At 42.8% G+C, this 23,580-nt stretch overlaps 1 protein-coding gene across 2 annotated transcripts; it reads left to right on the top strand.

Moving 5' to 3' along the window:
* The first annotated feature begins 4,995 nt into the window (after positions 1 to 4,995).
* Positions 4,996 to 22,210, top strand: prss35 (serine protease 35). Of its 2 annotated transcripts, none has more exons than XM_085997484.1 (2): positions 4,996 to 5,464; positions 18,012 to 22,210. In XM_085997484.1, the coding sequence occupies exon 2, from the start codon at positions 18,031 to 18,033 to the stop codon at positions 19,168 to 19,170; it is 1,140 nt and encodes a 379-aa protein (XP_085853610.1). In that variant the 5' UTR covers positions 4,996 to 5,464; positions 18,012 to 18,030; the 3' UTR covers positions 19,171 to 22,210. The 2 variants fall into 2 exon arrangements, with proteins under 2 accessions (XP_085853610.1, XP_085853611.1); XM_085997485.1 differs by lacking the exon at positions 4,996 to 5,464 and adding an exon at positions 7,170 to 7,347.
* The last annotated feature ends 1,370 nt before the right edge of the window (positions 22,211 to 23,580 follow it).

Raw genomic sequence — 23,580 nt, 5'->3', positions numbered from 1 at the left:
TCGAGATCAATTGACAGGGCGCAACTGGAAACTACCAGGGTGTCCAGGACTGGGTCTTGGTCTGGAACAACACAGACAGCCTGCAAGCAGCTTTGAGCAAACCAGCCCGGGGCGATTTGAAATGTTAACATACTTTCTCTCACAGCCTCCCTGAGTATTCTTAGCCTGCAGAGATATGTTCCTTGTAGTAGCGGTTTGGAAAGTAATGGCAGTGACCACAGCCCTTCGCTGGTGTGTTCTCACTTAGCTGAAATCCCTGAAGTCCTTCTCCTCTTCTTCCTCCAGAAAATATAAACATTGTGGAAATCCCATTATCCACATTGCTAAAATAGTGCCAGATTGCATGGCACAAAGCCTTCAGAACAATTTAGTGAGTCCAAAATCTAAGGGGGGGGGAGCACAAACCACCTGTGAAGTGTCCTTTAAAATCATTACTTTGACTTCACCTAGCCCTTCAAGATTTAATTTCCACACTGAATATCCACTGCATATGGCTGTACACATGACTGAATACAACTGTAGTATAAAGGCCTAGAAATATGATAAATATAAGAGACATTGTGGGATACATGTCCTAGACACTGGGACCAGCCAGATAGAGCACAATGATTGTTCCAGTCCTGTACATTCCTATGTTTCTATGTAAATAGCAGACAGCTGTAAAATGGTGTATGTTTGCCGTTTTCCTCAGGCCTCACTTGTTTACGCTGATTTCTGTTTGTTTTAAAGCCCATTTTTATGGTAAGGTGTATGTTAATGAGTTTCACCAGAAATTTGGGTGTAAATAGACATCGGCAAAATGGACACTCGAATGTGCATACTTTCAGGTGTAACTTGCCGATTATGTCCTCCACCCGCCACCCCCCACCCCACCAGGAGATGCCACGCGATGGTGCATAACGGACAGAAAAACCCACCCCCTATCTTCATTAATAAGTGTGGAATTTTGTTCAGGAAGGAGAGCCAGAAAGGCATGGGTTGATTTCATCATGACATTACACACAGGTAGTTAGGCCATAATAACAACAGAAAATGCTGGAAAAACTCAGCAGGCCAGGCAACATCCGCGGAGAGAAAATAGAGTCAACGTTTCGGGTGAAAACCCTTTGTCAAGACTGAAGAAGCATAGGAAATGAAATAGATTAAAAGGCCAGTGGGGGCTGGGAGAAAACAAAAGAGAAGTGAAGAAACTGAAAGTAATGAAGATGAACAAGGTTGAAGAGCCAAACGGAGATCCCGTCGAACAGAAGAGCAGAACTTCTTCAAGGTAGGCATTCCTAGAAGAGGTGTGGCAGTGAACCAAATACTAGTACGATAGCAAAATACTGCAGATGCTGGAAATCCAAAATAACACCAGAAAATGCTGGAAAAACTCAGCAGGCCAGGCAACATCCGTGGAGAGAAAATAGAGTCAACGTTTTGGGTGAAAACCCTTTGTCAAGACTGAAGAAGCATAGGAAACGAAATAGATTAAAAGGGTTAGGTCATTGTGGCCTGTGTTTGTAAACTAATGAGAATAGATTTTTCAAACATTTTTGCACAAGTTGAATCATCAGCTTAATATCAACCCAGTTTACCCCAAACTTGCATCTTTCCTTTTCTTAATCCTACCAACTCTTCGGGGGAGAAATTGGGTATAGCCCCGTTTGGGGCGCTAGTTCTGGCGAAGCGCAAAGCCTAGCGCCAGTCGCGATTTAGCGCCACCTGGCGCGATATTGGGTCATTGCGCCCCTGAGGGTGATTGCGGCGCTAAATCAGGCGCTGCACGAGGCTCTTAAGGCGCTAACCCGGCGGCGCAACCCAATTTAACGACGGTGGGGCGCAGCGCAGGTGCTGTCAATAATCACTTTCCCTGAGACACACTGGCGCCGGCCAGCTCTTAAAGGGGCAGGTCAATTGGCATCACCAGACACACTCACTGCCTTGTAGGCCTTCAAAGCAGTGGGAGCCTACCTGTGGCGCACCAGCCTAGCAAGACATGGAAAGGGTGAGGCAGAGGGCGGAACGCCTCACTGATGGGGGCATTGGATGCTTTGGTTGGTGCAGTGGAATCAAGGCCAAGGAAGATGGTCGGAATGTGATTTATGTTTTGGACAGTCTCCCGGGTGTGAGAGGCAGTTATATGTCAGTGTATTAGTTTTGCTTTCTGTTGCCATAGCTTTCTCATGTTTGAAGGAATCACATTTTGTGTAATGAAACACTTTCTTCATTTACAATGGCCATGCCTGCTATTTACATGCATCTTGCCCTTCACAGGCTTGGGGGTATCAGACCGGTTCCATTCCTGTTCTTGGAATGGCAGCAAGCATTCCGTGAGAGGGGCCTAGAAGCTACTTCTGATCAGCCTCTGACACGCAGCCTGAGAAGAGCCGCTCGCGTAGAAGTTCAGGCCAGCAGGCATCTTCTCAGCCACCGACAGAGATGTCCTGCACTTTATCTGAGGCTGCAGATCTGGCTGAAGCAGCTGGCACAGCTCAGTCACCACCTCCTTTCTAAATCGCAGCCTTCTGACACACTGCTCCTCTGACATGTTCATGTAGGAAAACTGCTGTCGGAAAACCCTGCCAGCGTAAGGTCTGCTGTGGTGACGTCTGTTGGCCCTCCTTCGTTTGGCCATGCCCACCCCCCCTCTCCCAGCGTCTCAGTGCCCTTTCCAGATGATTCAGCAGCAGGACGTTCCCCTCCAATGCAGCCCCCATAATAAGTGCCCACAGGAAGGTTCCCCGTTGTCAAGGCTCACCAACAGCAAGGTGATGGTCAGAAGGCTGAAGATCGTCTGCCTGCGCTGGCTCAGTGGTCAAATGGCTCTCAGTGTGCAGCTCAGCAACTCTTTGTAGCTCTCGAGGAAGTTGTGCTCCAGAAAAGGCTGCCGTTTTTAAACCACACCAGTCTCCTTTAAATAACGCCCCCCCAGGCCGAGAGCGATTGGGTAATGTTCCCTGTAAGCTGTCACTAATAGCGCCAGGCGCTACGGAGGGGGGCGCCACTGAATTTCCGGTCCGGGGCGCCCAAAAGGCGTTGCACACTGAAATGATGTCATAATCTGCCTGTGCCCATGAGCGGGCGCTACGAGTTTGCGCCAGCGCTAAATGCATGGTCAATATGGGGCAAGGCGCTAGGCACCCTGCGCCCGCCCGGAAATTGGCTAGCGCCCCACTTATCGGCCTCTTTAGGCATTAATCGGTGGCGCTACCAACCGAATTTCTCCCCCTTCATGTTTTCTTTTTTCCCCTTCTTTGTTTGCCATTCTGTTTTCTTACATGTAATTTAGCCCTTCCATTATCTAACTATCACAAGAGGTAGCAGATTCGACAGTCACAGTGCTGTAGTTCTTGCTATTCTACACCTCTCATGGTCGATCTGTGCATGGCTTATATATTTATTGGTTCACTCCACAGATGCTGACTGATCTGCTGAGTGCTTTGAACATTTTCTAAATTTGTCTCAGATTTTCAGAATCTGCTGGGTTTTTTTCTTTTGATTTACATTGCATCCATATTGTTGCCATCGCCTTCCTGAGGTGGTGTCATGTGAAATACAAAGGCCCAGATTTTGCGGTCAGCAGCAAAGTGATGGCGTTCGCCACTGACCTTGAAGAAAGCTGCCCACAAAGGTCTAACGATCTCTGTGGCCTCGATTTCACTTCTTCCAATGTTAATTTCATTCTGGCACCATCAATAAGGGATCTCCAGCGTCCAGCAACAGTAATGTCATCAAGGTGGCTAAGCAGCCAATCACATTAAAGAATTCTCACAGACAGCAAACCAGGAAGTAAAAAGCACTGATTATCCTTCATTTTTTATAAATTTTACAGAGAGCAAAATAAAGATTGGGACATACACATGGGATTAAGGAAGAAGCTGAAATATCATAAACAAACTTAAAAAAAATATATTAAAACAATGGAATTTTTATCATAATGGAAAAAATTGACATTCCACAACTATAAAATTAGTTGTGAAAAGGGCCAGAACGGTTGCTCAGCAGTAGTAATGGCTCAGTATAGAATCATATGCTGTTAAAAAACCCCGTTACACCTCATTGAACAAGGGGGTTTCTTACAGCGATATTAGAGCGGAAAAGCTGAAGTGCTCGTCAGTTCAGTGATTCCAATTGATTGCCGGCTGCAGGGGTCTTCAACAGAGTACCCTGTGGAGGAGCAGGGACTGACTGACAGTAACTTCTGGATTTCCGTGTTTAACTGTGCATGTGCGGACGCCAGAAGTTGCTGTCAGATTCATAGCTGTAATGACGGCGAACGCTGACAGTTTCGCCGTGATTTCTACCGCAAATTCTGGGCCATTGGGTTCTATCTGTTGGCCTTTATGCTCACGGGTTAATTCTCATACAGGTACTGGTGTGTGGAAAGATGTCAAAGTATATTCCAGTCACTTAGACACAAGCTTGAAGTCTTATTTTTCACCATTTTCTCTTCGGGTCTAGAAGTCCCTCCAAAACATTTGTCTTTTGAATCTTATGCTTCCCAAAGTTGGGAAGATGGTTTGCGATTCCAAGCAAATAAGAAATTACTCCAAAATATTAAAAAAATAGATCTGTTAATAATGTCCGTGCTGGCACCAACTATTCTGCGCCAGTCGAATGCATAAACTATCACATGTTCTGGTTTATTTAAGAACACACCAAAAGATGGGCATTATGCGAATGCCCAGTTTACAAAAATAGTTCCAATTTAAACGTGGGTATCTTTTGCTGGTGGCGCTCATTTTGTTGTCTAAAAGGCCAAAAGAAGAATGCATTGGGCAGAAAAATATAGACTCCGAAGATTATTCTTGGCGCTGTACGTTCATACACTGGAACTCAGTGTTCACATGGTCCGTGTAGAGGCCCAGGAGTCAGTGTTCAGACGGTCCGTGTACAGACCCGGGACATTACCGCGCGATGTCAGTGCGCCAGGTGTAATAAGTTGTTGCTAACACTCTGTTTCACCTTCTCTCTGGCATGTTGGAACATACATTGAAACTTTCTCTCCAGCAGTAACGAGGAGATGATCTGGGGGCGGGGGAGGAGTCCTTGGTGGTTCGCAACAGGTTTTTGTTTCCAGTCGTGCCTGGTTGTGTTTTTTTTAGTGTAGAGATCGGTTTGTAAACAGTAATTTGGAAACAAAATAGTACAGTGTCTGATGTGACTAGCTGCCAAAAAGTTCGTTTCAGGCTGGGAGAAAGGCAGGCGAGCGTGCGGGGCTGCTGATCCCATTGGACACACCCCTCCGAGTTCCCTTGGGCTGGGAAGAAACGGGAAGGTTTTGGCTTTTTTTCTTTCAAAAGCATCAAGTGCACTGTGCAGGCGAGGCTTGCTCGGCAGCGTTGCGTTGATATTCGAGGTCGAATGTGAACGCCAGAGGATCTGTACGGATACAAGCCCCCTCATGCAATGTGAGGGGCCAGGAGTGATACCTTGAGAGAGAGAGGGGGTCGTGCAGCATTCCCCTGTCGGATGGTTACAGGTAAGGAATGATCAGTGCGTACACAGGTTAGGGTCACTGTAGGTGAGCCTTCATTGGGACCGGAACTTGCGCGATTGGACCGTCTGCAGCAGACCAGCTGCTTTGTTGGAAAGAAAGGCAAAGGGCAGCCAACCTGGGCCAGTAACGCCAATCGATTAGTGGATTGGATTGAGCTGGTTCGGATAGGAAAGTATGTAAAAAAAGACTGCGTTCCCAATTTCTATAGAGAAGTACCTGACAAAACGAGAGCTTTGTTTAGTCTTCATTTCAAAACTAATCAAAAGTCTGTTATTTGTCCAAATACCAAAGTGTTAACACTGCCCAGGTTCTATTGACTTCACAGAACAATAATATATATATTTATTATTAATTCATATATCTGGATTTGGAGCTCGGCTTTTTATCTAATTCTGGTGAAGACCAGTCTGTTAAAATACAACTTTTTTTTCTAAGTCGGGTATTTACTGGGAGTGGACGTTATTTTTAAATGATGTCGAAATAAAAATCCAATCTCCAGATTTCCTGTTTATTGTGTGCCGTTGATTTTGATCCTGGAGACAGTTCTAAAAACAAGGTCAGCAGGATAAGGCGAAGAGTCTTGCAGTTGCTGTCTGAGGGGAGTGGTGCCGGGGAGCTGGGTCTGCAGCTCCCGGCCAGGCAGTGTGTGCGGGGGAACCTGCGCTGCTCCCTGAGGAGGTGGCGCTCTCAGCGGCTCCCAACCCTTTGTCGGCGGCTGCTCCCTGGCCCATCGATCCTTCATTTGTGTGAAATCCTCAACGCTCATGGGCTGAATGACTTGACTGAAGGCAATTTAAAACACACAGACACACACTTCCCCAGGGTCTTAACACCGCCAAGCCAATACGTGGTTTGGTTCCATCATCTCCCTGAAAACCACAATGCTCGGCAGGATTCCAGGATTTAATTTTAATTCCACGGGATGTGCCGTTGCCACTTGAGTTTGTGCAGCTCCGTTTGCCTCTCCTGAGCTTCATTTTATTGCCATGATGACACGTTAAACTGAAACACTGAAGACTCCTTAGTCAAATGAATTAAAAATATTATAGATGCTTTTTCAACTGTGGGTGTGAATAAAGTAAAAACATTGCAGTTAATCAGTTTGGAAAGTCATTCCAGATTCCATAAGGTATTTTAAAAAAGCAATCTGTTCAGCGCACCTCTTGAAATATAACGCGCCGACAATCCAAGAACACCAGCTTTACCTGGATAAGATGGGAACAGCCGAGGACACCGCGGACCTTTCAGCAGAGATTGCGGGGGAAACAAGTCAGCTGTGGGGGGGAGGGGGGTTCACAGAATTGGAAATGATCAGAGGAGAGCGAAATACAGAATCAAAGCAGAAAATGCTGGAGACACTCAGCAGGTCAGGCAGTGGAGGGAGAGAGAGAGAGACGGGTTAATGTTTCAGGTCGATGACTTTTCATCAGTACAGTTTCACCCTATGTAAAGAAGTCGAATGGCATCTCAAGGAGTGGGAAATAGAGGAATGGAGTGCACGTTAAAAGAAGCCGTTATCATTAATCGGAGATGGAAAGATACTCTTTCATATATCTGAGATCAAACTATTGTCGTTAGGACCCGGGGGAGATCCTCCTGGCGGGGGCCCTGGTGTCAGGGTGCACAAGGTAGAGCGAAGCACAAATACTGCAACCCCCCCCCCCCCCCCACATTAGCCGGCGTCTCAACTTAAAGGTGGGAATACTGTAGAATATTGTATGATGTGGCGCCTGCTCGGCATCGCGCGAATATTTTATTTCAAATGATATGAAGTCGTGAGATAATCTTTGTGCGGAGTAAATAAAGAACGCTGCAAGAGTTAACCCAGACCCTCTGACCTGCCAGATTAATCCTGCTGTCCTCGGGTAAGTTTGCAAAACCTCATACTGTTTGTTGCACATACAAATGTAAAATAATTAACAAGTGAGGTGTAGTAGATTGCTATAACGGTGGAACTTCGAAATCTTATAAAGCGATCTGAACTTTGAAGACATCTTTATTTTGTTATATATATAAACAAACGAAGAACCAGCTATCAAAGCAACAGTCAGTATCTGATATTTAAATACCTGCCAATAAATATTCCAAATTGAGAAAACAAATGTTTTTATTTTTAGTATTTTGTAACAATATAAAGTATTTTAGTGTCTTGGTTTATTGCAGGACTAAGAACTTGTGAAAGTTCTCTTGTCGTGTTCTGCCACCTAGTGGCGAGTTAACAACACGCAGCATTACAGTAGCTTTTTTTCAATTCGTTTATGGGATGTGGGCGTTGCTGACAAGCCCAGCATTAATTGCCCATCCCTAATTGCCCTCGAGAAGGTGGTGGTGAGCCATCTTCTTGAACCTCTGCAGTTTGTGTGGTGAAGGTACTCCCACAGTGCTGTTAGTTAGGGATTTTGAGCCAGCGACGATGAAGGATCAGCGATATACTAAGTCAGGATGGTGTGTGACTTTGAGTGGAACTTGGAGGTGGTGGTGTTCCCATGCGCCTGCTGCCCATGTCCTTCTAGGTGGTAGAGGCCATGGGTTTGGGAGGTGCTGCCGAAAAAGCCTTGGCGAGTTGCTGCAGTGCATCTTGTAGATGGTACACACTGCAGCCACGGTGCACCGGTGGTGGAGGGAGTGAATGTTTAAGGTGGTGGATGGGGTGCCAATCAAGTGGGCTGCTTTGTCCTGGATGGTGTCGAGCTTCTTGAGTGTTGTTGGAGCTGCACTCATCCAGGCAAGTGGAGAGTATTCCATCACACTCCTTACTTGTGCCTTGTAAATGGTGGAAAGGCTAGTTTAACTCCTGCCTTCCACCCTATCACAGACCTTCCCTTTGTCCTTTCCTCTCCTCCCCCCTTTCCCTGCTTCTGTACTTGCTTAAAATCTGTTACATCTCTAACTTTTTCCAGTTCTGACGAAAGGTCATCGACTGAAACGTAAACTCTGTTTCTCTTTCCGCAGATGCTGCCTGACCTGCTGAGTATTTCCAGCATTTTCTGTTTTCATTTCGCTAGTTTAACTTGTTAGCTGCAGTGGTGGAAATCTAGGTGTGGCCTGCCTTTCAAAGGTCAAGAGCTGGGAAAGTAAACTGTATATTTGCAAAGAGCCACAGGTTGCCGTTGGAATATGCTTGCTGTTATTTTCACTGTAGCAAAAACTAATACAAGAATACCTCTAAGAAACTTTGAAACCCAAACAAGAAACTTGCATTTATATATAGACCTCAGGAAGTCCCAAAGCACTTCTCATCCAACAAAGCAGTTTTGAAATGTAGTCACTGTTGTAACATAGGGGAAATTGGCAGTCACTTTACCCACAGCAAGGTCCCATATGTAGCAGTGAGATAAATGATCAGATAATCCATTCTGTTGACGTTGGTTGAGGCATAAAGGTTGGACAGGACACTGGAGAACTCCACTGCTCTTCTTCAAGTAGTGACAATTGAATCTTTTACATTCACCTGAGTGAGCAGCCAGGACCTTGGTTTAACATCTCATCCAAAAGCACATCACTCCCTCAGTATTGCAGTGAGGTATCAACCTAGATTATGTGTTCAAGTCTCCTGAGTGGGGCTTGAGTGCACAATCTTCTGATTTAATGATAAGATTGCCTCCACTGAGCCAAAGTACGTTGATACATCATTATTGGCACCTGATACTCCTGCCTCGGTGAGATTTTATTGAGCTCTGGTGATATGCAACACGAGTTGATTATCTTCATAAAACACAGATGTGCTGGTGCTGCCTTACAATAATATTTATTTTTTATTTTTCCGCCACCTTCAGGCCTTCCCAGACCACACACAGTTCCTGTGCTGAGAGGCCAGGCAAGCGACCTGCTCCCATGCTGTCTTTATGTTCTGTTTTAAAGTAATTAGTACCTGTAAAAGTGATTTTGCCAACTTACAGTCTTTGATAAAAAAAATTCATAAAAAACAAAATTACCTTATAAAACACTTAAAAGTTCATTGTTTACACACTTTCCCAGATATTAATTTAAAACATTTCCCTTAAACTCCAAGAATCATTTAGAAGAGAATAACTTTTTTACTGAACATTTAGGGGAAAAAAATCAATTTTCAATATTCAATCTTTGTTGACTGTTGGAAAAGTGTATTTATATAGCACCTTTAACAAAACTACAACTGCTGCTAATCATATGTCTGACTGAGCACTTCATAGTAGAAAAGCTGTTAATATTTTACATGAGAACTACCTGAAATAATCTTTGAGTATTTAGTCTCTAGTTTATTTGGCAGTCTTTTGAAACAAGCAAAGAAATTCACAAATATTCACGGGATACCAGAACTCTCTTTCTGTTCAACCTAGGAGCCTACTAATGCACTCTGGGGAATTCTACAAATGGTACGTGCTCAGAATGCACAGATGTGGTTGGAAGCTCTGAGCAACATTTCTGCGGTAAATGTCCAGACTTTTGAAGGAGACTGAGATTGTGAAGTAAAAGATTAAAAGGTGTCAAAAGACAATTCAAATTGGGTAATTCTAAACACGTTCTTGGGAAATGTGCAATATTTTGACAATATTATTTTGCTTTAACCTTATTCTGGTCATTATAAATTTCAAATACTAAGGAAAAAATGCAAGATGAAAATTCTTTCATATACATTTTGAGTGATTTGATTGGTTCATCAACAAACCATGATAGGCAACTGTTTACATAGCAATGTACCATTATAAAATATTTACATAGGCAGTTTAAATATTACACGTTGACATTAAATTGTTACCAAAAATCATGGCCACTGGGAAAAAAAGTTTGTGTACTAGAAGTGCAAGCATATGCAAGATTTTTAAATTTTAGATATCTATCTATCTATATATCTATCTATATTACATAGGATATACAACACAGAAACAGGCCATTCAGCCCAACCAGTCTATACTGGCATTTATTCTCCACTTGAGGCTCCTCCCGTCTTTCCTCATCTAACTCTATCAGCATAACCCTCTATTCTCTAGAGTTTAGAAGAATGAGAGGTGATCTCATTGAAACATACAAAATTCTTACAGGGCTTGACAGGGTAGATGCAAGGAGGATGTTTTCCCTGGCTGGGGAGTCTAGAATCAGGGGTCACAGGCTCAGAATAAGGGGTCAGCCATTTAGGACTGAGATGAGGAGAAATTTCTTCACTCAGAGGGAGGTGAATCTTTGGAATTCTCTACCCCAGAGGGCTGTGGAGGCTCAGTCATTGAATATATTCAAGACAGAGATCGATAGATTTTTGAATATTAAGGGAATCAAGGAATATGGGGATAGTGCAGGAAAGTGGAGTTGAGGTAGAAGATCAGCCATGATCTTATTGAATGGCAGAGCAGGCTCGAGGGGCCGAATGGCCTACTCCTGCTCCTGTTTCTTATGTTCTTATTCTCTTCTCCCTCATATGCTTATTTAGCCTTCCCTTAAATGCATTTATACTATTCGCTTCAACCACTCCACTAGCGAGTTCTACATTCTTACCACTCTGTGGGTAAAGAAGTTTCTTCCAAGTTCCCTATTTGATTTCTTGGTGACTATCTTATATTGATGGCCTCTAGTTTTGCTCTTCCCCACAAGTGGAAACATTCTCTGTGTCTACTCTATCAAAGTCTTTCATAATTTTAAAGACCTCTATTAGGTCACCCCTCAGCCTTCTCTTTTCAAGAAAAAAGAGACCCAGCCTGTTCATCCTCTCCTGATAGGTAGACCCTCGCATTTCTTGTATCCTCCTTGCAAATCTTCTCTGCAACCTCTCCTGTGCCTCTATATCCTTTTTATAATATGGTGACCAGACTTATATGCAGTACCCCAAGTGTGAATCTATCTATCTGTAACATAGGTATATTGTGAATTGATATACTGATAGACAGTCTTATTATTTGTATTCCAGACATAGAAACATAGAAACATAGAAACTAGGAGCAGGAGAAGGCCATTCGGCCCTTCGCGCCTGCTCCGCCATTCAACGAGATCATGGCTGATCATCCAAACCCTAGCACCCGATCCCTACACCGACAGCCATCCCACCCAAGCCCTATCCCTGTAACCCCGTAACCCCACGTATTTAATCCCCCCTAACACTAAGGGCCAATTTTTTATCATGGCCAATCAACCTAACCCGCACATCTTTGGACTGTGGGAGGAAACCGGAGCACCCGGAGGAAACCCACGCAAACACTTGAGCAATATTTTATGAGGGTAAACATTTAGCCAAGTGCTCAAGGCAAAAGATGTAACCAGAGTTGTTGGTGTTCATTAGCTGCTTTAAATCTCCAGAAGTTTTAACTTCATTTATTCTGTTTGATACAAAATATAACAGTTAAATAAATAATGAGATAAGTAAATGTATGTTAACAAATGAAGCTAATTGTTCGGAAATGAGGGATAGTATGGTGTTTTAGAGTGCTTTAATAGAAACATAGAAACATAGAAGATAGGAGCAGGAGTAGGCCATTCGGCCCCTTGAGCCTGCACCGCCATTCAATGAGATCATGGCTGATCACCCAAACTCAGTACCCTGTCCCTGCCTTCTCCCCATATCCCTTGATCCCTTTAGCCTTAAGAAATATATCTAACTCCTTCTTGAATATATCTAAATTCTTCAATAGGCTTCAGGTGCCTTATACAAGCATAAGCAAATTGTTTCATCTTAATGAAGATAATCCACTCTCAATTAGGTTCTCAAGAGTTATTAGCCCTGGCACACTTATTGATCTCATTAAAATATCCTTTTTATTGAGTAAGAAAGATAAAGAAATAACTTACATTTATATAGCACCTTTCACGACCTCAGGATGTCCCAAAGCATTTTACAACCATTGAAGAACTTTAGAAATGTAGTCACTGTTGTAATGTAATGAAATGGGACAGCCAATTACGCACAGCAAGATCCCACAAAGAGCAATGGGAAACATAGAAGATAGGAGCAGGAGTAGGCCATTCGGCCCCTCAAGCCTGCTCCGCCATTTAATGAGATCATGGCTGATCATCCAAATTCAGTACCCTGTCCCTGTTTCCCCCCCATATCCCTTGATCCCTTTAGCCTTAAGAAATATATCTAACTCCTTCTTGAATATATTTAATGAATTGGCCTCAACTGCCTTTTGTGGTAGAGAATTCCACAGGTTCACCACTCTCTGGGTGAAGAAATTCCTCCTCATCTCAGTCCTAAATGGCTTACCCCTTATCTTTAGCCTGTGACCCCTGGTTCTGGACTCCCCTGCCATCGGGAACATCCTTCCTGCATCTAGTCTGTCTAGTCCTGTTAGAATTTTATAAGTTTCAATGAGATCCCCTCTCATTCTTCTAAACTCTAGCGAATATAAGTCCAATCGACCCAATCTCTCTCCATACGTCATTCCTGCCATCCCAGGTATCAGTCTGGTGAATCTTCGCTGCACTCCCTCCATGGCAAGAACATCCTTCCTCAGATAAGGATGACCAGAAAATATGTTTCAGTGATGTTGGTTGAGGGATAAATGTTGGCCAAGACAGCAGGAAAATTCCCCTGCTCTTCTTCGACTAGTTCCATGGGATCTTTAACGTCCATCCGAGAGTGGAGATGAGGGCCAGAACTTTTATCTGCAGACACGCTGGGAGCGGCGGGATTTGGTAGTGTGCAGGAAACCAGCAAGTCTTGGTTTCCCAGCATGTTGTGGAGATTTAACTCCACAGCATGCATCTGACGTCATTGACAGGTTTCCCGCCTGGAAGTCAGCCTGATTGACAGGTTTGGCTTCCAGTCGGGTGGGGTACGCTCCAGAGGAGGCCGCAGGACCAGGTAGGCCCGATCCCCGACCCCTGGGGGGGTTCCGATCCCTTACCCTGGTGGTGGGGGTCCGAACCCTGACCCCGGGTGGGGGGGTTAGAATTCAATCCCCGACCCCGGTGGGGGTCCGTTCCCGGGGTGGGGGCGGAGGTTTGTATGCGGGTGGGGGGTGATGCTGGGGGAGTTTGGTGGGCCGGGAGGACACATTCCTGCTTCTTCCGACCCACAAGGAGTTCTACCCGAGGCTGTCCTCGCCTCGCTGCGGCTGCTGGGATTCCCGAAGCCCAGGAAACCCGGCCGGCCACAGTAAAACCTGCAAAGCAGGTTAAATCCGAGGCTTTCAGCCTCATTATCATATATAATGAGCCAACCCGCCTCCTGGGAGCGGCTTGGCTGCCCGACCCTTGTTCCGCCTGAATAAATGCAGTTGGCGGGTTGGAGTGAGCGTCCAATTTTCCCCCATTTAACCCCCCCACACCCACTCCCCCCCACACCCACTCCCACCCGCTCACCTATGTTAAACCCCCCCTCGAGGCCTCAGTTTAACATTTCATTCAAAAGATGGATATGATTAAATTTCCTGTGTACATTTCAAAAATAAATTAGGTAAAATTATTGTTTTTCCATGTCTTTGAGTTACTCCAGTAATGCCAAATAACAAATTCAAATATGTAATACATTTAGAGAGGAATAACATGAACATGTATTGATGCCATGTTATTCTCATGAAACCTGTTTTTATATTACTCTAAAAAAATTGACCATTTGAGGAAAATGGAAGCAATTTTGCAGCACAGTAAACATCGAATCTTTAAAAGTGCAGAGACTGTCCCAAATAAAGGGAGCTGCGTGTCTGTATATGTTGTACTTGTATTACCTTCTCAACTAATTCTACTTTGTAATTTTCTGCATTATAAATTTGTATCCTTTGAAATTTACCACGGGTGACAATATATAGCAACTTCAAAGATATACGACCCCTTAATTAAATACAGTCAAATCCACATGCAGACAATTGCAGCATATAATGATCAAACACCTGGCGAGTTCATAAACAAAGCAAATCTTTCTAAAGCTGAGTCAGTCAGTACTGTTGTAGCCATTGCTGTGTTATGCAAACCTGAGTACACAGAAGCTGAATAATATTCCTCTCACTTTGTCGCATGTATTGTTATTCAACTGCATGCTAAAGCTGTTGCAATAGCAACTGGTGATCTTCCTCCCTTTCACCTGCAGCCCATGTAATGTGACCCTCTCCTGTCTGCTCAATGTGTTTCTGAATCTGAGTTCTCCATTCTCTCCCATTGTGTATTGGAAGCTCTATCCATCCTTCTCCTGTCTCCCTATTAAATAAATCTGTTTAATTCTATTCTTGCAGTGAGAGTCAGGGGAATGTTGTGAGGCATGGCTATTACAACCTCCCTTGTAATGTAGAACTAGTTTATCCTTACTGCAAGGAAATACTGTTTTCGCATCACAGAGGAAACTGAAATACAACCACCCCAGTAAAGTATCCTGACAACCTTTCTGTGTCAGTGAGATCAGAGCGGAAACAGACATTTAATAAAAAAGTGTACAGATGACGTAAATGGGGACACTTTAAGTAGGAAGGGAAGCATCAAGACTCAGACATTGAGTGGCTAGGGTTAGAGAAGATACAATGAAAGGTCAAGAGGTGGAGTCAAGAAGATGAGACTAGATATATGAGGAACATTAAAAGTGTATAGGCATATAGACAGGGAAGGTATCAAGCATGAAGAGTACAAGGCTCATTGGAGGTATGTACAAGCAATGTCAAAGGCAAGAGGAAGATTATGGATGAGATGCTTAAGAGGCATGGAGAATGGGAACAGGAGAAGAAGTCAGTGGTAGAGCACAGGGAGATGTTGACCAGAGACATGGACTGTCAGAGGGCAAGTTATAAAGGAGTCGACACGATTGTCCTGGTATCCCAAGTTGCATATCCCACAGCTCCAGGAACATTTGAACCCAGGTCTTTAATTGAGATTTGTTTTCAAAGAAATTAAATTCACTTTTGATGATTTATTGGGGGTGGGTTAAAGTGGGTGTCACTTTAGCTTCCGTCAGCCTTATGGCCTTTCTGAACTAGATTTTCCAGTTTCGTTCTATTTAATGCTGAGCTATATGCAGGTTTGTTCTGTGACCTCATCCATTAGTAATTGGGTTGAGGTTGGCCACACTTAGTTCACATAGGACTCTTAAAGCCAGCAAAGAGGGTAGACTTCCATCCCATCAGCCTGGGCTACATGCAGACCTAGGTTGTAGAGATGGAAGTACAGTGTGCTAACTCCATGCATCTTCCAACCACCTTCTCCAGACATTATGGGGTAGATTTTCAACTTGCCATCCAGGCATAAAACTGTCAATCTGCAATGGGCAGCCAATCCACAACACCAGTTTTCTGCCCAAGTGGCAAGTAAAAAATCTACCCCTATGAATTTAAGCAGATTAGACAGGCCCTTGGGCATGTTAAGCATTTTCAGCACTTAACAAGGCAGGTGCTGAAAAAGGTTAGCATTGATCCCTGAGGGGCGGGGGGAGCATAGTTTTGTTAAACAAGTAAATGTGGAAAGAATGAATACTTATCTATGGGTTTGCATGTATTATCCTATGATAAATTACCACTTGACAATATAGCCCAAAGTAAAATATTAGCATGTACCTTAAATGAATGTAGGAGACATAGGCACAGACAGGTTAGAAATAACTTGCATTTATACAGCACCTTTCATGATCTCAGGCCAATGAAGAACTTTTGAAATGAAATCACTGTTGTAATATGGGGAAAAGTGACACAAAGCAAGGTCCCACAAACAAACAACATTGGGATAAATGATCAGGTAACCTGTATTGGTGTTGTTGGTTGAGGACAGTGGGAGAACTCCCTGCTCTTCTTCAAAAAATGCCCGGGGATCTTTTCCATTCATAGAAACATAGAAGATAGGAGCAGGAGTAGGCCATTCGGCCCCTCGAGCCTGCTCCGCCATTCAATGAGATCATGGCTGATCATCCAAATTCAGTACCCCATTCCTGCCTTCTCCCCATATCCCTTGATCCCTTTAGCCTTAAGAAATATATCCAACTCCTTCTTGAATATATTTAATGAATTGGCCTCCACTGCCTTCTGTGGTAGAGAATTCCACAGGTTCACCACTCTCTGGGTGAAGAAATTCCTCCTCATCTCAGTCCTAAATGGCTTACCCCTTATCCTTAGACTATGATCCCTAGTTCTGGACTCCCCGGCCATCGGGAACATCCTTCCTGCATCTAGTCTGTCCAGGCCTGACAGAATTTTATAGGTTTCGATGAGATCCCCTCTCAATCTTCTAAACTCCAGTGAGTATAAGCCCAATCGACCCAATCTCTCCTCGTACTTCATCCCTGCCATCCCAGGTATTAGCCTGGTGAATCTTCGCTGCACTCCTTCCATGGCAAGAACATCCTTCCTCCGATAAGGCGACCAAAACTGCACACAATACTCAAGGTGCGGTCTCACCAAGGCCCTGTACAACTGCAGCACGACATCCTTGTTCCTGTACTCGAACCCTCTTGCTACGAAGGCCAACATACCATTTGCCTTCTTAACCGCCTGCTGCACCTGCATGCTTACCTTCAGCGACTGGTGCACAAGAACACCCAGGTCTCTTTGCACTTCCCCTTCTCCCAATCTATTGCCATTCAAATAATAATCTGCCGTCCTGTTTTTGCCACCAAAGTGGATAACCTCACATTTATCCACATTATAGTGCATTTGCCATGTTTCTGCCCAATCACCACAAGAGGGCGGACTGAGCCTCGGATTAACATCTCATCCGAAAGGCAGCATCTCTGAAGGTGTAGCTCTCCCCGAGTGCTGCACTGAAGTGTCAGCCTAACTTATGTGCTTAAGTCTCTGAAGTGGGCATGAATCCATGCATTCTGACTCAGCGATGAGAGTACTACTACCACTGAGCTGAGGCTGACACTGTGGCAAGTTTACCACTGACGTCTGGAAGTACTTCTTCATACAAAGAATAATCAATACCTGGAATCGTATTCCAAGTAAGGCAGTGGAAGGTAAACATTCTGGCATCAATCAAGAGGCAGTTAGTTTCTATAATGGGGGTGAGGGCAGGGAGAGACCGTACACTTCTATGGAATGATGAGCTAGTCATACATTTCTATGAATGGCCTCCCTAACTTATCTTTGTGATGTGGCTTATTTTTCTCCATTACCAACACAGCTCCTATCAGTGGGAAACGTCGATGACCTGAACTGTCTCAGTCTCCTGGCATCAAATGAAATGGGTAAAGAAAAGGCCTGGTGGGACCTACCCAATTATCTTGCAAAATAGTTTGCGTTCTTCAGCATTCATAGGAAATGTGTTTTGTTACTACTGTTTCTTCTAGATCTCCGAAACAAGATTACAGATAGCTCATAAGCATACGTACAATTCTCTGATTCTATTTTGAATAAGAAAAAAATAAAGGTTGCGAGGAAAGGGCAGGAGAATGGAACTAAATAGGCGGCTCTTTCCGAGTGCTTCATAGTGCGAATGGGCTGAATGACCTGTGCTGCAAAATTCCATGATTCTATATTATAAATGTGTCCATCTTCTCTTTCTCAAGCAGTAAATATTGGTTCAAAATTATATTACAGTTCCAAGTTCTATTATGTTATCTAGATGATAACTTTTAATAATTTTGATATGTAAATTGCAGAATTAAAAGTAGGATTTTTATATTAAATCATTTTTTTTCTTTTCTTCACAGAAAAATATCTGGCTTCACAATGGGAACTATACCACTTTTATTATTACTCTCCATGAACACGTTAACATTTGCCTTTGGGATTGACACTGAGGAAGATTATACCTGGCACTTACAAAGAGCACCCCGAGTGTTGGACAGAAGAACCATAACCATAGAACCTCCAAGATTTGAAGCTAAAACCAAATTATTGATAAACTCAACCTGTGGGATTGCTTGCCAAAAGAAACTACCACTGCCAACTGTGTCTGACCTTCAGAATTACCTTTCATATGAAACAGTGTACAACAATGGGACACGTACGTTGACTGAGGTAGATGTCAGAGAATTTGAGCTGAAAAATGAATTTGAGTCTGCTAAGACAAGAGGCCATTCTAGGAGGAAGAGGCAGGTCTTTGGGTTGGACAGTAGATTTAGCATTGGTAACAAGCATTTCATAACTAGCTACCCTTTTAATACAGCAGTGAAAATCTCCACAGGATGTACTGGGATTCTAGTGTCACGAAAACATGTGCTAACGGCAGCTCACTGCATTCATGATGGTAAAGACTATGTGAAAGGTGCCAAAAGGCTAAGAGTAGGATTTTTAAAGATGAGATCCAAGGGGGGTGGAAAAAGGAAAGGATCTAAGAGGAATAAACGGTCAACAAATGATAAGCCATCTTTCCAGTGGTCAAGAGTAAAGCGTACCCAAGTACCAAAGGGCTGGTTCAAAGGCGTGGCTAATGATATTGCAGTGGATTATGATTATGCTATTCTTGAATTAAAGAGACCTCAGAAACACAAGTACATGGAGATAGGAATTAGCCCCCCTGTCCAGAATATGCCAAGCAACCGGATTCACTTTTCAGGCTTCGATAATGACAGACCAGGGAAGTTGGTATATCGTTTCTGCACTGTGTCTGATGAATCCAATGATCTATTCTATCAATATTGTGATGCTCAGCCTGGATCAAGTGGCTCAGGTATTTACATTCGTCTTAAGGAGCCAGACAAGCGTAATTGGAAACGCAAGATCATTGGAGTCTTTTCTGGTCATCAGTGGGTGGATATCAATGGCGTACAACAGGATTACAATGTGGCTGTGCGCATTACTCCACTTAAATATGCACAGATATGCTTCTGGATACATGGGAACTATGCGGATTGCAGAGATGGTTGATGGAATTCATTAAACATATTACCCGTGTCTGCATCTATGTACTTGTGTGCAGACATTGGTCCTTCACATACGAAATGAATGATGGTGTTCCATCAAGGCACATTGAAAAGATATGTGCAATTTCATCTCGACTAAAAGAATCTGTTCAGGGTGCTCTAATTTAAGTATATAAAATGTAAAATTAACGGGAGCCTTTCAGAGTATATTGTTGGCTGGGTAACATTGCTGTTCAAAATGTTTAGTTATTCAGTATTATACTGTAATAATTAATCTGCAGGAACAAATTATTCAAGGTTGATTAATAGCCCAATAAGTATTCTACTTAATGATTTTGAAAGATACATGTATTAAAATAGAGAATGTTTGCTTATTCTCATTTCTAAAGTTATTTTTAAGGGGTTGAAAAATACATTGCTGCGATCTCCAGAACTTCATTATTTGTCCTGTATACATAAACGCTAATATACACCCAGATTTTAAACAATTTCACTTATTAAAGTATGACAATTTGTTTTAGTAACAAAATATACAAAGCTATCAACACATGTCATTTGTAACTGAATTTGGTGTAGTTTGTGTAAGAGAAGTTGGGCTACACATTGGTGCCTTAGCGCCTGTCGTTCGCGCCTCCAGGGGGCGATAACGGGGTGCTAAGGACTTACCACCTGGGCGCAGCGATGTTACCGCCGCCTGCGAAATTCACCTGGCGGTTTGCGGCGGCACTAACCCCAAGCGCCACAATCTCCTGCGCCTGGAGATTGTGACGTCATCTGGCTGTGCATCGCCCCGGACCCAAAATTCATTTCCGCCCCCTGCAGCATCGCCGGGCAATGTCACCAACGGTTGCAGGAGGCGTTGATCGGGAGGCCGGGTGCTTCGGGGGCGAGACTTAAAGGCGAGGTGGCCGAGGTAGGTGAAAAAAAATCTGATATGCTCTTTGTGGGGTTTTTTTTGGGTCGCCAGCGATCGATCAGCCCGGCACTCTGCTGCAGTGCATTGGGCTGATCGGGCGGGATCGCGGCTGCCATCGGGGACCAGATACGTTTTTTTCCTTGCAGAGCCTGCAGCAATGGCCCTTCCCTTTAAGGGAGCTGAGGAGCCTTCCAATGCAGCAGCGCTGCACACCTACCGCCCCGCCTGCTCCCTGTTGCACTCCAGGAATGAAGTGGAGCGCTTGATTTAGTGCTCTACTTCCTTCCTGGAGCGCAAAACCGATTTTTTTTTTAAGTTGAGAAACATTAGCACCTGGCGCTAATTTTCTCAACTTTTAAAAGTTAGCGCCCCAAACGGGGCTATAATAAATTTCTCCCCCGTTGTGTCTTATCATTTGTCTCAGTTGTACTGATCAAGCATTGTAGCATTTGGAATTGGAGGTTCATAATGGGCGTTCTTCATATCTTGTTTCCATTGAAAGGAATTGTGGATATGTTCCATTTTTGATGACCTCAACCAATGTATACCACTTTACAAATGAACTGTTATGATAGAGCTCATCAATACAGCAAAGATAAAGTAATGGCTCTCATCAATATAGTAGCGACAAAGTTTAGTGAAGTTAAAGAAAAGTAAATGCTGCGGTTTGTTGTTCTGTTACAAATTATTATAGAATTCATAGAACAAATCCTTTAAAATGTTAAGTGTAACCATTAAGAGGTTATTGATTGGATGTTGTGAATGAGAAAATAAATTTGGTGATTCGTCCAGTTAAAAATGTTCAAATTTCAACCACCTCTCCTTTCTTCACCCCCCCCCCCCCCCAAAAATACTGAGTCAGTGATAGGTCAAAAACAAATGTAACTACTTCACTGTGATGAACATTAGTGCCCGTGGGAAAATAATGTTATAACTGACCAAGAGCAGTTTTTCTTTTCAGAAAATCTGAACAATCTCTTTAAAAGTGAGTTGTCAGAGACTTATCTTATTCAATTGCATCCAGCCATCTGAATAGAATTAGAAACTAATGCTTAAAGTACCAGTCTACTCATTTGTTGTGCTAACAGTATACAATTCTTATTTATATATAGAGCAATGGTTAAGATCTGCAGACTTGCCTTAAAAAAAGTATAAGTAAACCGATAACATGTTTCAGACCTTATATCTATGGCAGAGAAGTTAAGAGCTAAACATTTAGTAGCAAATACAGTTCTTTAAAGTGCATTACAGAATGCTTTCCTAAATAAACACTGACATATTATTTGGTACTCCAGCATGTCTTGAAACATATATTTCAGTGGCATTAAAATCACTGGAAGTACAAATATATTGAGTGAAGCAGAAAATTATGTAAATGAGGAGTTTTAGAAAGGTTCTACCACTTTAAATGCACTGGTGCTATGCTGTCTGCTACACTCACTGTCTTTGCATGTTAATTAACTTTCATATATCAGAACTGTAAAGATAGAATAGAAAAAGTATTTAGTTAAGAACTGTAAAGTGGCTCACTCTGCTTAGTCAAATCTTTCACTCTTTAAAATGAAATGTAACTGTACTCAAATAAAACACAGCAGCTGTGGCAAGAAAATCTGAGCAATTCTTTGATGCATAGTTTAAATGATGACAATTGTTAAAAAATAGAGAGTAATACCAAACTGATTCTTTTAGGCCAATCACAGGGTCACAAAAAACACAAATTTATTTTTAAAAAGTAACGTCGATGAAAAATTTCCAACAAAATTATTGATATTTTGCATTACTTTTAAATGTATAAAGAGTACATGTCTGCCCAGGATAGTTGTGCAACCCCTGAACCCAAATAGATCCCTATAGAAAAATGTTCCAGGCTGGATCATGACTGACATTGGTCATCAAAGAAAATTCATATAAGGGGGAAATAAGTGAGCGCTGATCATTTTGTTTGCTTCAGGCAGGATACAGGTTGCTTTGCATATTTGCTCTTTTGTCGTTTTTAAGAATTTTGTGAAACGTATGTTTGGAAAGTGCCGTTTTTGTAGATTCACTGATTTCTTGTATACTGTAAGACATGAACTACTCCTTTGAACCTCACTGTATATTCAGCAGAAAAATACAGACCTTTTCTGTCTTTTGTTGTCTGTTGTGTTTTTCTTATCACAGGAAATAGTTACACATTCTGCATACATATGTTATTGATGCTTATTATACATGCTCAGCTATGTATTCAATTACATCCAAGCACAGTTACTATCACATTCATTTATTCAGACAACAATCCTGTAAGTTATCTAGATAGCATAGTAATTATTTTCTATAATTCATGCAATCACTTACACAGCAACCTGCATTATAATGGCTGCTAATCATCACAAGCAAATCTGCTGACCTCTGATGATAGATAGATTGTTTCTCAAGGGAGTAAAAAAGTTATTTGGCCTGTAATTTGCGGCCTGCGGCGAAGCAAAGACGTTCGCCGTTGGCCCCGAAGTCAGCTTCCCACAAAATCTTGCGCTCTCTGTGGCGAGAAGTTCAATTTTCCGACATGCAGTTGAAATCAGTGTACTTAACGTAAGCTGCTGTGACATCAACAATCTGTCTAAGCAGCCAATCGCAATGCAGAATTCTCACAGACGCGAAACCAGGAAGTGAAGAAGCTCCTTTGATTCCAACTTTTTTAAAATGTTAGAGAGCAAAACAAAGATTGGGGCTCTCACATGAAGAAAATGCAAACCTGAAATAAAGATGAACAAACTTTTAACAATACATAATTTTTAAAGTTTTGGAAAAATTGTAATTTTTATGAAAATTGATAAATTTGACACTCCACAAAATTAACATGAGTTTTTCAGGGCCATAACAGCTGTTTCGCAGTCAATACACTGCTAAAACCCCAGTTACACCTAATCCAAAGGCTCTTAACTTTTAATGGGGTATTTAACAGCGATATTATCACGGAAAAGCCGAAGTTATCATCAGTTTCACTGATTTTCCTGATGACATTGATTGCCGGCTATGGGGGGGGGGGGCGGGGGGGGGCACAGCGGAGCCAGTGTCGGAACACTAAATGGCTGACCGTAAATTCAGGATTTTCGTGTTTGGATGTGTATGCGCTACATCCTGAAGTTGCGGTCAGTTTCAAAGGGGTATTAACAGCAAATGCTGTTCGTTCACTATTACTTAAGTCCGGCCCAATATTGTACAGTAAACTTTATATAAAATGATAATCAGAAGAAATGATTACAAAGCAATTACACACTATCCAGTAGTTGAGGTTGACACTTCAATGATGCTCACACAACTTGTGATGTCAGCTGAACTCTTCAGTTGTCTTGGAATTCACTTGCACATAATAAATAAATATACGTGCACTTGACCATATTAAAGTTCACTTTCAACAGCTCTTGCGTCATTAGATTGTGTGATTTTATTTTATCCAGTGTTCTCATTTTCTCAATTTCGTTTCTGATGGGGATGTCTCAGCATGAGGCATGGGGGTAA

The sequence above is a fragment of the Somniosus microcephalus genome, chromosome 9 (genome assembly GCF_052327205.1).
Source record: "Somniosus microcephalus isolate GS21.2 chromosome 9, FLI_Smic_1.0, whole genome shotgun sequence".
In the NCBI taxonomy this organism is placed as follows: domain Eukaryota; kingdom Metazoa; phylum Chordata; class Chondrichthyes; order Squaliformes; family Somniosidae; genus Somniosus; species Somniosus microcephalus.
This window is presented reverse-complemented; position numbering and strand designations above follow the sequence as displayed.

Excerpts from the sequence above, each read along its gene's own strand:
- prss35 (XM_085997484.1), top strand. The coding sequence starts at position 18,031 with ATGGGAACTATACCACTTTTATTATTACTCTCCATGAACACGTTAACA.